General features: G+C 48.9%; 1 protein-coding gene across 12 annotated transcripts in view; it reads right to left on the bottom strand.

Annotated features, from left to right (window-relative positions):
• The window catches only part of Rgs6 (regulator of G protein signaling 6), a 543,914-nt gene that overhangs the window by 20,388 nt on the left and 505,636 nt on the right, over positions 1 to 17,890 (bottom strand). For 9 of the 12 annotated variants that reach the window (XM_015991902.3, XM_015991908.3, XM_015991904.3 and 6 more), the window contains 2 exons: positions 4,833 to 4,922; positions 1,030 to 1,083 (listed from right to left, as the gene is read on the bottom strand). In XM_015991902.3, coding sequence (XP_015847388.1) covers positions 1,030 to 1,083; positions 4,833 to 4,922 — 144 coding nt within the window. The remainder of the gene's footprint in view (positions 1 to 1,029; positions 1,084 to 4,832; positions 4,923 to 17,890) is intronic. The other 3 variants (XM_006973072.4, XM_076551002.1, XM_076551001.1) reach the window with 1 other exon arrangement.

Below are 17,890 nucleotides of genomic sequence, written 5' to 3'. Positions count from 1 at the left end.
TGCTAACAGTTTGATATTAATAGTACAGGCAGGGTCCCATGAACTCAATGGCTTCTTCTAGACCAGACAAGGTGTATCAAGCCTTAGGCTTGGAGAAAAAACCACCTTGGAAAGGAGAGATATTTCTGCCCTGTGCTATACGGATCATGGTATAGATCCCACAGGGCTCTCAAGGACTGACTGCTCTGACCTGCCTCCCTTTGTGTCCTTATGTGAGTCTCTGCCTCTCCAAGCTGCTGTGTAAAGGGGAAAGGCCATTTCCCTGCAGGGACAGTGAACCTGGATCCTGTTTGTACTCACTGTCAGAATCAGGGACTGGGGAGACTGATAAAAAACCTTGGCCTTGGGAAGTGCTTGGTACAGTTATGGGACCCGGTAACTATCTTCCTCTCTAGGTCACACTATGCAAATGAGGCTGACAAGGGACCTTAAGGGCTGTAGGTACTCATGCAGAGGCCGCTAGCACACACACACACACCAGCTAGACCACGTCGCCACAACCCACGCATGCAGCACGGTTGCTTTCTGCCCACAGCAAAAGCCGTCTACGCAGCAGCAACAGCAGCTCGCAACCCGCGCTAAACACAACTGTCAGGGTTCACAGAGGGAAATTTGGAATTTTTTTTTTTGAGGTGAGTGATGGTTCTCAGCCAATTTGGTTCAAGGTTTGTTTCATGACCTTCTCCCCCAGGCCGCTGTAGAAGATGCACAGCCCCAGCCCCAGGAGCAGTAAGGTCCCTTCCTCCTCAGAGCCTTGAAAAGAGGCCACAGGTCCCACCTATGGCTGGGCTCAGGCTGGGCCCTGAGCTGTGAACCTTCTGCAGAGGGGGGCTGCCGGCTCTTTATGCAATTCCATTCCTGGAAGAGAAGCTGCAGACACTTGCAAAAGAAAAAAGGGGGTGAGTGGAGGGGAGGGGGGGGGAAGCACTGGACTCCCTCCCACCCCAAAGAAGGTGACAACCAAAAAAAAAAAATCTGAAAAACCAAAACCAAAAGAAACACAGAGGGCAGAAAACCAGCTGAACTTACCACACTGCGAGTGAACTTTTCTAGGGAAGTTCTACGACCTTGCTCACTTTCTGGCTTTAGGGGGAGAAAAAAAAAGGGGGGAGGGTAGGGAGAAAAATACAGGGGGAAAAAATCTTCAGCTTACATGTGATTTCTAAACAGCAGCAGCCACAGCTAAAGAACAGAACACAAAAGCCAAATGCGGGCAGAGAGAAGCGGCCAGAGGTGCTGGCAGAGCCGATGGAGAGTAGAGGAACAGAAGCCCAGGAGAAACAGGCTGCCTCTCTGGAGCCCCAGGGGGAGTGAGAGCAGGGACGGGGCTTTCTGAAGGGCCATGGTGGTGCTGTGGAGCCTTTGCTTTGGGTAGACCCCCCCCCCCCCCCCGCTCCGCTGGCTGCCGTTGGAGATGGTTGCCTGTTACTCTCTCTTGGTTGTGCTTGGAAGCAGGAGCCCTGGGTGGCTGTGGCCAGGAGGCCCCTGGGGACCCCAAGTGGTGACACAGAGCAGACTGGCAGCGAGAGCTGTCCATGTATGGTGGTGCTGGGGTGCTGACGGGATGTCCGGACGCAGCCACTGGGGAGTCCTGAATTCATCTGTGAGTGTGTGCCAGGGCTGTTTTCTCTCTTGAGATTTTTTTTTTTCCTGCCTAGAGGAACATCTGCTAACTCCAACGATTTCCTGGTGATTTTCTGTGTCCCGAGAGCAAGGAGAGGCTACTCAAGTGCTTTGCAATGACAAAGGGGGCTGAGGCCTCGGGGAACAAGACTGAGCCCCAAGCAGAAAATACTCTCAGTTCCCAAGTAGCGACCCTTCTAAGCTGAACTCAGGGTGTATTCCAGAAGGCTCGGGATCCCTCCTCCCTGGGGAACTGTTAGTTCAGGTTCAAGGAGCAGAGGCCAGAGAGGGCAAAAGCCTGAAATGTTCTACTACAGGCCTCTCAGGAGGAAAAGAGGCACAGTGTGAGCCTGACCCTTTCCCCAGGTTTCCTACCTGGAAAGAACAGAGTCCTATCCCAAATACCTGCTGGCTTAAATCAGAGCCCTGTTTCAGGTCCTGAGCCCGAGGTTGACAAATTCAGAGGACACACACATTAGCATGGATGTACACATGCATGCACGCACACACGCATGCACACACGCATGCATACACACACACATGTGCGTACACACACACACATGGACACACGGACACACAGGGCAAATACTTGCAACTTGGGAACTGAAGAAGAAGCTAGGTGTCTGTGGGTCTGGAATGTGCTAGAAGCAGAGGGGTCAGGCAAAGGCAGCCGTCCTTGGCATCCACCCATGTCCCCTACTGACTCGGCCAAGCTCCGGAAAGACAAATATGAAGTGGCAGAAGGAAAACACAAGACAAATGACATGTGACCATAGAGTTGCGGTGGGCTTTCTTCTAAGATAGGAGCTGTGGGATCCATGTCAGGCCCATACCCAGAGTCTGCTATGGAGATGGCAAGGCTCAGCTCTCATCCTAAAGACACCAGATGGCAGACACTGAGTCAAGTCAAGCCCCTTCCAGGTCCAGAATTCAGGAACTGACATTCTTATTCTCTGGCCATAGAGTTGGGTTTCCCTTGAGTTGCTATGGAATCCTATCATCATTGCTACATCGTTGTCTATCAAAATCCAGGTCACCCACCCTTAGAATCTAATTCCCCAGAGCAACTACCCTCTCCTCTGCAGAGAGCAGAAAAGAGGAAGGATCAAGGACACCAGAGCTGAAGGCTTTGCTTCTAGACTCTACCAGGTGTGGCTCTCAGCCCAAACCGGAGGCCGAGTCTTACCCTCTGAGGCTGGAGGGTGGGTGGGAGTCTCACACACCCTTTTATAACCTGGGTATTGCTATCACAAGATGAACACCACTGGAGTCAGAAGATGCTCTGGGCCTTCCTGAAGGTGCTGAGTTACAAATCTGATGCTTGGAGACTCTCAGGAACGCATGGATAGGAAAGTACTGCCATCTGGGAAATAACTCCTCCATATTGGAAAGCGATCAGTGGGTCCCCTGGCTTTCTGCCGGAAGAGCGTCCCTTAAATTGAGGGCTGGGGGATAACTGTAATGAACTTCATTTGTAACCTTTCCCAGGAAGGGGATTAGTTCTTGCCCCACTCCACTGACCTCCTGGAGGTTTTGCTGTGTTGGGAGGATCTGCAGACTCGGCTAGTTCGGCCTGCCTTCTGGATTGAGATACACCTTCCCTGACCACAGCCATGGGGAGCCTAAGGGGCCTCGGGCCTGTCCTCTAAATGTTTATGTAGCTAGGCACAGAGTGGTGAAATTGCTAGAGCCTTAAATGTCCCCAAACTACGGTCAGTTTAGGGAGCTTGAGCCTCAAGAAATAAGAAAACCTTCCCTTGACTTTCTCCCATGAGACTTGGGATATAAGAACCCAAAGCCTCTGTGACCTTGATCTTGCTTGCAGTGCTTGAAAACGTGGGCACTGGAGCCACTTGTGTGTGGGAGCCTCATCCCCCCTCTACCAGAACCCATCCACCAGAAGGCGGAATGGCCAAGCCCGGGTTTCACCTTCTCCAGCCCAGCAGCTATTCCAAGGAGGGGCTTGGGAACCAACAGAGCTGAGCTTTTGACACTAGAACTTCTAGAAGTCCTTTCATTTTTCTCAGTCTTAGGATTCTTCTGGGGGTTGTGTAAGAACAAGAAGGTAGAAGTAAATGCCCTCCAGGACTCTGGAGTTACACGGTACCAACCAGATAGGCAGACAGGCGAACAGGAAGTACAGTTGCCAGTACACAGAGAAGGGTGTGCAGCTGAAAGGCCATCTGACAGAAAGCCTGTGGATGGACAACTATGCGCTTGGGGACTAGGGTTCGGAGACCAGAAGAAGAAAGGTGTGTGTGTGTGTGTGTGTGTGTGTGTGTGTGTGTGTGTGTGTGTGTGTGTGTGTGGTGAGAATGGAAGCGGTAGAATTTGGAGCAAGTTGAGTCACACTTAACCACACACGGGCTTCAGGTTGGAGCTGAAGTGCACACAAGGACACAAGGTTGGCAGGCTCACCAGACTCATGAGCCCTGTCCCTTGCCCTCCCCTTTCCTAGCCCATGTATCATTCTGCATTCCTTCTCCTAGACATCTCGCTAAATTTGTCCCCGGTCCAGGCACTCTCATCACGGGCACTGTGACATGGGGCTCTGTGAATCAAGACTCCAAGTGCTGCAAGGGCCACGATTTAATTCCAAGTGGAAGAGGAGGAAAGTGGTTGGGATGTGGTGACTTCCTGGTTCAAATAACTCGGAAAAACTGGAGAGAGATGGTGATGAAGGGATCAATGCCCGATTTTAGTGATTAGTCAGATATCTGGTGGGTCCTTTAAAACTGACAAGCCTTCCTTTCCCAGGATGGGGATGCCCCAATCCTCACCTCATATGTTCCCTTTCTAGCCTGGTTAGAGAGGGAAGGACGGTTGGGAATGGCTGAATGGGACTGATGGCGAAAGTCTCCCTGATATCCTTAGAGAGTTGCTTGGGTCACTGCAACCTGACATTCTGGGGTTGAGCCACTGTGGCAAGGCTATCTGGTCACCCTCCTCTCACTGTACGGAAAACAGTCAGACAGAGGCAATGGGGCACGGAGGCAGAACGCCATATCCTGGATATTGGCTGGGGGAGGCTGGGACAGTGACCGTCCTCACTGTTCTCCATTGGAGGGGAGCAGACAGAAAAGGGCAGAGAAGAAAGGAAAAAAAAGAAATCAAAAACCCAAGGGATGATATTCTCATTTGACACCAGCAGCAAGCAGCAGCGAGAGTCAACAGTGCTAAGAAAGACAAGCTTGCCCTTCCCAAGGTACCTTCTTCTTGGCCAGCAACAGGTCCTGGTAAGCATTGGACCGCAGGAAGCGGGCGTAGCTGTCACTCTTCATCAGCTTGTAGATGTGCTCCTGGGGAAGGAGAAGAGTCGGGAGACACGGGAAAGAACTGTCAGTGGGAGCTAAAAGAAGCGAGAATCCAACTGGCCTGGGGGGTGGGGGTGGGCACACGCACCTAGGAACGCTCGAATGGAGCTAGGGAATCTTGCGGCGTGTCCCACCTCTCCCACGCCACAGGTAAACCCAGAAATGAAGAAACAAACAAAATGGCATCTTTCTCTTTTGGAGCAAGAGACCATTGTCAAAGGATTTGTAATCAGGTCTGGGTGCCATGTTGGGGTATGCCGTGGTGGGATCCACAGTGGCAACAGTTGGAAGAAGTGCACTACTGGTAGACTCCAAAACTGGGAAGAATCTCAAGGGAATTAGGATGAGTGAAAAAGCTGGTCCCAATTACACCATCTGATTTCATTTACAGAATGTTCTTTTTTTTTTTTTTTTTTTTTTTACAATGGTTTTTCAAGACAAGGTTTCTCTGTGTAGCTTTGGAGCCTATCCTGGAACTCACTCTGTAGACCAGGCTGGCCTTGAACTCACAGAGATCCGCCTGCCTCTGCCTCCCGAGTGCTGGGATTAAAGGGGTGCGCCACCCATGCCCAGCTAGAATGTTCTTAAACATTAGGACAAATTAGAGAAACCGAGAACAGATTAGTGGTGGCCGGAAGATGGGAAAGGTGGAGGGGATAGGTGGTATACAAGGCAACAGGAAGGCTCTTTGTGGCAGTGGGTGGTTCTGTATCTTGACACATCCACACAGGTGATATATATAGCTGTGAAGGATGAAGCACACACATACAGGAGTGCTGTATAAATCAGTGCATGGCTGCTACACCATTACAATAGATGCAATAGTCTACTACAGCTTTGCAAAATCCATCTCTGTGTTCTTTAACAACTTTCTGGGAGTCTGCAAGTGTCTCTAGCTAAAAAAGTACAGCTTTAAAAAGCAGCCTAGAGAATCTGAGGAGGTGGCGCAGTAGGGAAGGGCTTGTGCTGTGTAAACATGAGGACCTGAGTTTGAACTCCCAGCACCCATGTAGAAAGCTGGGCGTGGCTGTGTGTGCACTTACAAACCCAGGGCAGGAGGGGCGGGGACAGGTGGGCTGGATCTCGGGGGCTTGCTGGCTGCCAGCCTAGTTCCAAGATCAGTGAGACCCTGTCTCAAGGAAATAAAGTGGAGACTTAATAGAACAGGATACTGCACCTCCTTCTGTGGTGTCTGCATATGTGTGCACAATACCATGCACATGCATACTCCCCACACACACACTCCTGGAAACAACAATGTAATTGATTCGGCTTGTGCACATTGGGGCTATCATCTTGGCCTGGAAGGTGACCCTTCACAACCGGATCATGGAGCATATGGGCACATATGCCAGGCCTAAGGGTGGCATCTAGGAGGGGGAGATGTGGTGGCATGCTGCTGTTGCTTCTCCAAGGCTCTTCGAAGACCCATGGCCTTGGTCAAGCATCTGACCCCCCGCCATGCAGCTAAATCCTATAGGCACATGTTCTTTCCTCCCAGTCTATTCTTCTTAAAAGCAGAAAATTCTGGCCCACGAACAGAGAGAAATGGAGAAAGGATTGTTTGTTTCTTGAGGCAAGCTTGTCTGTCCCAAGAACAGTGCTGTTGAGAGGGAGAGTGGGCCATCCAAGATGGCGGAGTACTAGTTGGTAGCTGTCCTGGTAAAGGACGACTTTGCCCCTTATGGTGCTCACTGTCCCTTCAGAAAGCTGGGAAACGACCTCAGTGCCAAAGAGAATGGAAGGCTGGTCAGTGAGGAAAGACAGCCCAGCTGAGAGTCAGGACTTACTCTTGGGGACCTTCTTCTGGCTTCTCTTCCCAGAAGACACCATGTATGGAGGAGGCAGAGCCCTCACATCAGTTGGGGGACACAATTTTTTTCTTAATTTTAATTTAATTTTTATATGTATTGGTGTTTTGCCTTCATATATGTCTGCATTCCATGAGCATGCATTGCCTGTAGAGGCCAGAAGAGGGTGTCAGATTCCCCAGGGACTGACAGTTGTGAACAGCCTTGTGGGTACTGTGAATTGAACCCAGGTTCTCTAGATTACAAACACACAGTCCTCTCAACTGCGGAGTCCTCTTTCTAGTCCTGGGGGTTGGGGTGGGGTGGGGGACTGCATTTTTTTTTAGTAGCCTGGCTAGAGAATCCTGGAACAATGGCTAGGCTGTGCCAAGATTCCTCCCTACCCAGCATAAAAGGCACATAGCCAAGACACAGAATTAGTCAAGGTGCCTATCAGCTTCTGAATAAAGGTGAGAAATATATTCTACACACACACACACACACACACACACACACACACACACACACACACACACACACACACACATACACACAGGATAGTCTTTAGCCCTGAGAAGAAAAGCTGTCATTTACCTTGGTGTAGATGAACCTAGGCGAAAGGAAATAAGCTGGGCACAGAATAACAAATGCTTCCTGACTCTGCTCACTCACGGAAGCTAACACCTCAGACTCACAAAGGCACACGGAGAGAGTGATGGGTGCCGGGAAGGGAGCCTGGGGGATGCTGGGCCACCGGGGAAACCCTTCATTTAGATAGGAGGAGTAAGTTCAGGGTATCTATAGTTCATCATGGTTGACTACAGTTCATTACAGTACCTTATAATTTTGAAATTTTGATTTAAATTTTTCTTAGTAAAAAAACAACTAAGCATGTGGAATGATACACATGCTAAATTACTTGACTTGAGCATTTTTTGATGTATGCATGTATCAAGACGTCATGTTTACGTCATGGAAACAGATGGCTTTTGACTTGTCAGTTATCAATGGTGAAAAACAAATGAAAATGAAAATGGAACACAAGAAACGTGGTGGTTATGCCGGAAACCTCTGTGGCCCATTCCCAGTTGAACCCCAAAGGATCCTGGGATGGGCTTCATTCTTCCCAGATGCCCCATATTTCCAGAAGTTGGGTGGCATCCTCACCAGTGGAAATGGATGGGTAGGGAACGCAGGGGGATTAAACAGTGGCTGCTTCGGAGACGGTGGTCTCATTTAACAACCTTACTGTGAAATGTTTTTCTAAAAACCTCACAGAAGTATCCAGGTCCCCGACAACCACCCTGGATGGGTTTAAGTCCCTGCATGATGGAGGACAGAGGGTCTTCACCTTTTAGAGATGCATCCTGTCCATCACAGGGTCAAACATTTAGCTGAGTTTACACTGTGGGTGGTTTGGCTATCGCTTAAGTGTGCTCCCCAAAGGCTCGGAACCCACTCATCGTGTGCTCTCTCCTCACACACTCCCCGCCATATTGAGACACAGTAGAGAGGTCCTCCCCAGAGCCCCAACAGGCAGCGTTGCCTGGTCTTAGAATTTCAGGCTCCAAAACCAAACCAAACACATTTTTCTACCCTGCCACACACCCATCCTCAAGTAGCTTGATACAGAAACAGAAAAACATACAAATGCACAGTTTCTTGGCTCACTAACATGCTTGCTTGGAGTTTAATGTTCACGTTTATAAGGCTCCACAGTTGCTTTAGTTATGGCGGGCCTAAGCATCTGCTCACTTACCCTGTATGGAAGGAGAGTGAGGCTCATCTTCCCTACAAAGGTCTGTGAACCTCTTAGCTCAAACATCCTGCTCAGGCCCAGAGCCTAGACCCAGGGGTGTCATTGGTCTTTGCTTTCACTTGATATCTCTAAATTGCTCTACCATTAAAATCCTAGGTGCAAATGTTAACTCTGAGTAAAGATGACTTACTGTCTCGCTCTCTTTTTTTAATCAGGCATCATCTCTGTCTGGCCAACAGAGCCAGGTGGCTCCTGAGTCATCTGCAAAGGCCTGTCCCAATAGTTGGACGCTTTCCAAATCTCTCTCTAAAGCAATGCGTCTCTGCTGCTTCTTCTGGCTTCTCCTAGGAATCCAAATGCTGAGTATATGCTTCACAGCCCTCTGTTACCCTGCAAGGTAGAGAGAGGCCTCTCCTAGCCCTCAGCAACAATCTTCAACCTGGATCTGCTTAATTCCTACTACCTCAGTGCCATCAGGAAAACTCCAGTTCATTAACAAAACAGACCTTGTCACCTGAAATAGGGCAGGAAAAGGCAGATGCTTGAACATTTAATCATGGCTTCGTTCACCAGATATTTATTGAGCATCTGGTAGGTGCCAGGCACTGAGTCTGACCATGAGGTTATAGTCTGAATAAGACAAAGAGAGCTGTGTTGTCACATAGCTGAGGATCTGTGGACAAGAAGACTTCTCACCGAGATGCACATAGCCATTTGAGCTAAGGGCTGCAAAGGTGACCAAGTACAGCTGCTGTGCTTGACTGTGACTGGGGCTGAGCTGACGATCTTCCTGAGTGGGCAAAGGTAAATCGACTGGAAAATGCCTCTTCGAGGCAGAAGGGTCTGAGCAGACACTGAGAAGGATGAATTTCAGCTCTATAGGAGCCAAGGGGAAGGATCTGGCATAGAATGACCCCACAGAGTGGGCAGGATACCCCAGAGCAAACAGAGGGCAATGGTTCACTCTCCAAAGCCACGTGTCAGTGTGGGTCCAGGGAAAAGTGTGGACACTGCTGTTACCTTCCCCAAGTGGCCAACTCCAAAGTCACACACCCAGGCAAGGGCAGTGTGAGGGAGAAAGTAGGCAATGTGAGCACAGACTGCTGGAGGGTGGGTGCCACTGTCTGGCCCTCACCAACCTCTCTTATAACCTTTTACTAGTGTATGAAGCCTCAAATCACCCTACGTGGGTACACACACACACACACACACACACACACACACACACACACACACAGAGAGAGAGAGAGAGAGAGAGAGAGAGAGAGAGAGAGAGAGAGAGAGAGAGAGAGAGAGAGAGAGAGAGAGAGAAGTATCTCTAGCACTCAGGTCTGACAGGCTCTTGACACTCTGCAGATCTTCCATAGTGCCAGCGTCCCTCCGGCCTGAGCCTGGCTTTCCCACAGCCTAGGGATTCGGTGACTCCCTTGTCCTGTCCCTCCTCCCCCAAACAAAGAAATGTTGCCTTTGATGTCAGGAAAGTGTGTTCCTTCCAGCTTTGTCTGGGAAACACAAAGACAGTAAACAGGGGGTGGGCGAGCCCAGAGCCGAGATTTTTCTGGGAATGAGAATTAAGATCAGACTCAGGGTCTCTGGCCATTTCCCAAATGCAATGAGTTTATCACTGCCAGGGACAGCAAGTGTACAAAGCTCTTGGCAGTGACCTCTGCTGATTTATGAGGGGTTCGGGTGCGCTTTCACGGTTCTGCCGACAACCGGTCCTAAGGGAAATGTATATCTACATCACAAAGTGCAAGGGAGCCACTGGCGAGCTCAGCCCAATCCTGGGTGAGGAAACATGGGCTAGAGAGAGAGAAAAAAAATCTGCTCCTTTCTTCTTTTGCCTTTTCTGGTCTTCTTGTCTTACCCTCACTTTCGGCTTCTTTCCCTCCTGCTTATCAACTCTCTGCCTCCTCCCCCCATCTCCCTCTGTATACTGGGGAGATGAGTGTGGACGGCAAAAAGGCAGAACCACATGAACACACCTGCCCCCCGGGACACCTCCCGAACGGAGGACAAAAATGGGCCTGTCTATATTAAGAAACCAGCACTTTAGGACCTAAACCACACGGGTGTCTTAGCCACACACTTTCCAGTGGTGGGAAGGACTCACACCCTCTGATGAAACACATCTCCTTCATTTTCTCTTCCTGGGTCCTGGCTGACCTGTAGATGGGTCCTCTGCTTGCCTGGGATACTAAGACAGAAGCAAGATGGCCGAGGTCAGTAAGAGTCTCGGAAACACGTAGGAGCTGGGGTGAGCAAGAAAAACACACTGTCTCCAGACCACACCTGCTCCAAATCAATATTTTGCCGTGAGAGTCCTCATTTGGAAATGTCTTTTCCTTTTAGACAAAACACTGGGCTTCTGGTGAGAGGGGTGTGTGTGTGGGGGGGGGAGGTGCAGGGAGGGGGGTTGCGTATTCACATGAATGTCTGAGGCCTTGGGCTGCCAGCATGGCGGAACAGCTGAACCTCTTAAGAATATCATTATGTCTCTTCCTTGGGCTGTGAGCTTCTAAAACAGCACAGACCTCATCTTCTAGCTTCAGAACACCTTCCTGGAGTGGGAACCACTCAGTTGGAATGCGCATCGCGGCCAAGAGCCCTCCTTGTGATTTTTCAAGTGTCCTATTTTTCTTTCTGCAGGTGGATGTGCCTCACTGTGGCCCTCCATTCCCAAGCTTCCTGGTGTAATAGCCATCCTTGGGGAGCTGTCAGGTCCCTTGAAGGAAAAACGAGGGGCAGAATGCGATGTGTAGAGGGGGCCAAAGGAGAAGGAACTGGGCCCGGAGCCAAAGGCTTGGATTCAAGTCCCCACTTGGCCCGTTTCTAGACCTGTCAATCACACTTTCAGCGCAGAAATAGAAGCAGAAGCATTACAAAATGATTATACACGTCAAGTAATAATGATAACCTTGTGCTATGACTGTGCGTGTGAGAGGCGATGCGGATGAGACAGAAGGGGGAAGATTCTGGAGAGAGGAAGCGGTTTGGAGCAAAGAGGACTCGGGAGCCGAGTTCAGCTGTACTTTTGGGATGCTGGTCACCCTGAAATAGTAGTCAAACAGCCCCACTTTACAGTCAAGCTACTGGAGCCGGACCAGGTGGGATGGATGTCTCACTCAGTGTTAGCAGAGAGCCAGCATTTGAACCCAGAGGCCACTCCTCCCACCTCCATGTGCTGGTTTTCAAGGCTTTTATCTTTTCATTGGCCGTCGCTTGAAGCGGACCAGCGTTGCTCGGCTGAGATACAGTATGCCCTTCTATGTGTAGGGGCAGGGGTGTGGGGGCTTCCTCCTCGGAGTCTTAAGTCTGGGTCAGCCTGATGCTAGGGATAGCCCCCACCTATCGTCCCCTTTTGAGAACCATCCGCCCTCACCACTGTTAGCAATGGAAATGGCCACGCCCCAGGCTCTGGTATCTCATCGAAGAGCAACTCACAAGCAAATTGCCTTGGATGTGCAAGTCTGGATCTCTGAGCCTCATCTTCCGAGAGACTCTTAACTGCCTTTAATCAAAGATCTTTAAGCCTTGTGCATGGTCAGCTGAATCCTAAGGAAAATTAAATTGTTTCAGGATGTGCTGTGGGATGTCTGTATGTCAAATTGCTCTGATTGGTCAATAAATAAAACACTGATTGGCCAGTGGCTAGGCAGGAAGTATAGGCAGGACTAACAGAGAGGAGAAAAGAAAGAACAGGAAGGCTGGAGGAGTCACTGCCAGCCGCCACCATGACAAGCAGAATGTGAAGATGCCGGTAAGCCATGAGCCACGTGGCAAGGCATAGATTTATGAAAATGGATTAATTTAAGCTATAATAACAGTTAGCAAGAAGCCTGCCACAGCCATACAGTTTGTAAGCAATATAAGTCTCTGTGTTTACTTGGTTGGGTCTGAGCAGCTGTGGGACTGGCGGGTGACAGAGATTTGTCCTGACTGTGGGCAAGGCAGGGAAACTCTAGCTACAAGGCTGGGTCTTAAGGACAGAACAAATGATGGCGGAAAGGACTCAAAGTGTGTCACAGCTCAGTGTCTGCTCGGTTAGCAGACAGAAGAGGAGCCATGGCGACAGGGACCGCAATGAGCCAAGACTGACCAGGCCAGCTTGGTGGTGGTTCGGTTCTTCTTGCAGTCCTGGGGGCTGAACCCTGGCCCTCCCACATACCTTCTAGGCAAGTTCTCTACCAGGAAGCTACATCCAAACCCCCAGGGATGCCTCTTTGGATGACTTAGGGATTTTAAATGAGAAGCCTCCATTTGGATTTCTTGGGCCTTCTAAGAAGATGGGGGTGGGGGTTGCTTGTTTCCACATAGGGGGTAAATCCAAAGTCAAATACGAATATGAGAGAAAATGGTTCCTTGCATCCACCCTGCATGGTATCTCACAGATACAACTTTACTGGCCCAAGGCACAGAATACTAACGCTGTTCTATCCCCATTCTGAGCTAAGGACAACAAAGACAGCTTCGGATATTCCCTTCCACCTCCCACATATTAACACAGAAGACTATTTCTCCTTCCCTCTTTAAGGGTTTGGTACTAGAAATCTATGCTCAGAATTAGCAACACAGAAATTCTGGCGTTTAATTCTCTGCTCCCTTCTCTCCAGGAACGCCTGCTAAACAGAACCAGCTCACAAACAACTGATTTGTCCTTTGCAAACTCATCCTTCCCTCTGCTCTTGTCGTCCTGAAATAACACCACCCACAGAATACAGTGAGTAACCTCCCAAGCAAGCTGCGATGGGATTCCTTAGCAAAGACAGCAACAGTGTGCTACATAATGGGCCAGGAAATGGTCTCTAGTAGAGGATTTGTACCAGGAAATAGGCCCACAATGGCACTTGGATATCACCAAAACAAAGATGGACAGCTTTCTCCAGGCTCAGAGGACTTCCTAGCGCCAATTGAAACCTTACTCCCCTATACATTGGCTTTCGAACAAAGCAAAGGCATTCCTCCATCAAACTGATCTTAAACATCTAAGTTTACATAGGCACAGACACTTGGCAAGAGGCTTCCTGTCTGCTTGTGATGGGGGTAGATCTGATGGTGTCTTTTATCACCCAGACCTCATTCTGGCCTTGAAGTCTTTGACCAGTCCATGAATGGATGTGGACTGCAGAGGGTTCAGGTCTCGGAGATTGAGGGCTGTTTCCAGGAAGGGACCTGCCTATACAGCTGCAGATTTCCAGTGCCTCGAACATCTGGCACATAGTGAATATTCCAAGTTTTGCTGAACATAAAATTAGAAACATAATTTAGCTGGTCCTTATTGATTACTACGGTTGCTCCTCGAGGCTCTTTGAAGTTGAAAGCTAAGGGACAAATTGCACCCTCCCCTTTACCATGATAGACACAGCTAAGAGTGTTATGATTCATGGACACGGGTTGGTTTGTCTGCTTGTTTGTGGGGGCAGGGTCTTGCTATGGATCCCCGGCTGGCCTGGAACTTGCTATGTATGCTAGATTCAGACTTGAAGTGGTTTTCTTGCCTCTGATGACAGGCAGGAGCCACTATGCCCAGCAAGACATCTGCGTTTGAAATACTTGAACCCCCTTATAGAGTGGTGCCCTAGTGCGGTCAGACACTAACAAAAGGCAAAGGAAACCGATTCCTGCTTCCATCAAAGGTCCAGACACTCCAGGTGCAGGGAGCGGGTGGGAGCCTCAGCATTAACATAGGTCAGGGAGGCAGTGGAGCTTGGACAGTTAAGAAGGCAAAGTGGGAATGCACATGCCATAAAGCCAATGAGGGAGGTTACTCTGCTCGATTCAACTGTCAATCCATTTGAAGGACAGGTTTCCAATCCAACCTGATCTCAGTGACCTGTTCGTTCTGTTTATAAAGAATGATGCACGGTTGAGGCAAGCTCTGTCTTATGGCTGTGGGCCACTCAGACTTCCTGTTTCCTGTGTAATTTCATCATAGAGGTCACCCCACACAGGTCAGGGTTTTCCAACTCAAATGGAGGATGGATGGTCGCAAAATCAATAGATGGTGAATAGACAAATGATCAAATGACCTAGAGACACAGTCCTTGGACCATCCTTGGCTTCTCTGAGGCTTTAAAAACAAGCTACACTGCCATCAGGCTGGTCACTGGACTCCTATCATCTTTCAGAGCCCACAGAGGCTCACAAGAGACAAATGTCCCCAGAGGAGGCCTTAGGTTCCTATACTTCCTGTGACTTATTGCCCCCTAAACCTGCTAGCAAGGTGCTAAAAGCAATCCCCAAGATTCAGATCTCTCTCTCTCTCTCTCTCTCTCTCTCTCTCTCTCTCTCTCTCTCTAATTCCATCCTTTGGATTGCAACCATCTGATTTACCCTTTCCAATGCTTTCTGTCTGGGATGAGCACTCTAGGGTGAGGATGCGCAAGTACTATAGCAGGACACCCAAGGACCTTCACAGTTTGGTTTCTTTGTTTTATTAAGACTGAGTGTCATTTTATAGCCCAGGGTAGGCTAGACGTCACTATGTAGCCCAGGCTGGCTTTGAACTCATTACAGTCTTTCTGCCTCAAACTTCCAAGTACTGGGACCACACACACGAGCCACCACCATGTCCAGCTTGCATCTGCAAGAGCAGCCTTGTTGATAGAACTACTTTATTTGTTTTATTTTGAGACAGTGTTTCAGGACACACACTCCCCCGACCCCTAGAATTCCCTGTGTTGCCTAAGCTGGCCTTGAACTCACAGAGGTCCATCTGCCTCTACTTCTCCAGTGTTGGAATTAAAGGAGTGTGTCACTGTGCCTTTGATCTTAGCTTGGATTTTGTAAGGCCCCAGGGAACACTAAAGCCATTATTATTTGTGAGGTCACACAACTCTATAGCACTTATAATCTTTTCAAAGAATGTTTAGAGCTTTTGGTTCATCTGATTTTTCTAAAATCTTACTGACTAGGCTGTGGAAAGACATCATCTTCATTTTACAGATGAGGAGGTATAAAAGCCCAAAGACTTTGCCCAAGATCTCAGGACAAGAAAGGAACGGGGTAAGTTCACTGATGCCCTACAGTTGAGAGCAGAAAAATCCAGCCCTTGTAAACAATCCATGGCTCATTTACCCCCGAAGCCTACTAAATGGGAACAACACAGGAAGCCTCTGAGGGCGATAGCCACAGCCCACGGGCCTTTATGGAAGGTTTGGTCTCAGCCCAAATTGTCAGAAGAACCAAATGGATCAGCAAATGGGCCCGTCCTGGGAAATCCTCCCAGGAAGCAAGCATAGGCAATTAACCTTACTCTTCTGCATGTGGTCCAATGAAACCTAGCGATGCCGCACCCATCCAGATCTCTTGGCCTGATTGCTGGTTGCCAGCATTAGGCTCTTGCTTTTATTTTCATGGGTCACTATCTTAGGACTAACTGTGGTAGCCTGGCAGAGTTCCTGTCTCAAAGCAGGGTGATTCTAATGGTGTAGGGGTCATTAACCCCACTTAGCAGATGGGTAAACTGAGTGAGGAGAGAAGTGTAAAGTCCTGGACACTCAAGTTTCTCCAGGTCTCTGGGGGTGGGGGGGAGGCAGACAAATCTTCAGCACTAAAATGCTGTGGGACGGTCTATATGTGAAATTGCTCTGATTGGTCAATAAATAAAACACTGGTTGGCCAGTGGCCAGGCAGGAAGTAGGTGGGACAAGGAGAGAGGAGAATTCTGGGAAGCAGAAGGCTGAGGCAGAGAGACACTGCAGCCACCGCCATGACCAGCAGCATGTGAAGATGCCGGTAAGCCACCAGCCACGTGGCAAGGTATAGATTTATGGAAATGGATTAATTTAAGCTATAAGAACAGTTAGCAAGAAGCCTGCCACGGCCATACAGTTTGTATGCAATATAAGTCTCTGTGTTTACTTGGTTGGGTCTGAGCGTCTGTGGGATTGGCGGGTGAGAAATATTTGTCCTGACTGTGTGCAAGGCAGAAAAACTCAAGCTACACTAAAATGCCAAGCCTGGAAGGGCTCAGCTGCAGACTCCTGGCCAGCAGGCTAGGAGAAGTCATTCAGAGTTCTGGCCAGCAGGTCATGGGTTGTTACGGGATTTTACACCCTTTCCATCTCTGGAAGCTTTGAAGCTGTAACGCTTTGCTTGGTGCAGGTGACTGGGCTGGCTAGGAAGGTAAAACTGTGGTTGTCACCGTGCAAGCTTGGCTCCTGCTTGGGAGCACTCCAGGCTGACACAAAAATGTCCTCAGAGATTAATCACAGTGTTGCTGTGATCAAACCAAGATGGAGTCTTTCTAATTTGCCATAGAAGCTGCAGAGTCATCGTCCCTGACCCTCTGTCTTTCTGCTTCATTGAAGCTTTTCGATGACTTTCATGCGATACTGCTTGGTTCAAACTATCATAGCCTGTGGCTCCAATCTAGCTCTTGGTTCAGGGATTTTTTTTTTAAATAGTTAAAACAATTATTTTGTGTGTGTGTGTGAAAAATTATGAGTTGAATTTCATTGTCAACAAATACACTTTTTGGGATACAGCCACACACATCTCTGTCTCTCTGTCTCTCTGTCTCTCTGTCTCTCTCTCTCTCTCTCTCTCTCTCTCTTTGTGTGTGTGTGTGTGTGTGTGTGTGTGTGTTTTCCATTGTGATATCATAGCTGTTTTTGATTGGTAAGACTGAACAGTCATGACACAGACCATGTGTCCCATAAACCTAAAGTTTAGACTACCTAGTCCTTCACATGAGAAGTTTTTTTTTTTTTTTAAACTGCCCTCTCATTTCGTATAAAGGACAGAGTTCCCCTATTTTCATAATCACCCTGTTATGGACTAAGTTTATGTCCCTCCAAAACTCATGTCCTTGAAGGCCTGACTCGCCCATATAATAGTGTTGGAAGGAGGTGAGGTCTTTGGGATACAATGATGTTTAGATGAGGTCATGGGGGTGGAACCCCATGATGGGGTTGGGGTTCTTATAACACAAAGTGACCAAAGAGCTTTCTCTACTTGCATGAGGTAACACAGCAGGAAGGCAGCTGTCCAGGAGCCAGGACAGGGTCAGCACCAAGAAGCACACAAGCACTTTAATGCCAGCATTCCCCACTCAGGACCGAGATGACCAAACGTTCCCGTAAGTCACCCAGTCGGAGACCATGTCACAACAGTCTGAGCAGACCTAACATGTTGAGGAAGGAAGTGCAGATGTCTCCTGCATGATGGCAGGTGGTTCTCAGGGCTAATTTGATTTACAGGTTTTCAACTTCAAAGTTGTGCGAAAGCTACATCTATCTCATACCAACTTCATGCTGGGCTTTGATCTTCTCCCAGGCTGGCTATGTGGTGAGTACCCTTTCCTAACACTGGGTGGTATCGGCATAAACTATAGCTACAGATCAGCCATGGGAGCACAAGAGGGAGAAACAAAATGTTCACTAGTGTTCTCCATGCCTCCA

The sequence above is a fragment of the Peromyscus maniculatus genome, chromosome 14 (assembly GCF_049852395.1).
Source record: "Peromyscus maniculatus bairdii isolate BWxNUB_F1_BW_parent chromosome 14, HU_Pman_BW_mat_3.1, whole genome shotgun sequence".
In the NCBI taxonomy this organism is placed as follows: domain Eukaryota; kingdom Metazoa; phylum Chordata; class Mammalia; order Rodentia; family Cricetidae; genus Peromyscus; species Peromyscus maniculatus.
This window is presented reverse-complemented; position numbering and strand designations above follow the sequence as displayed.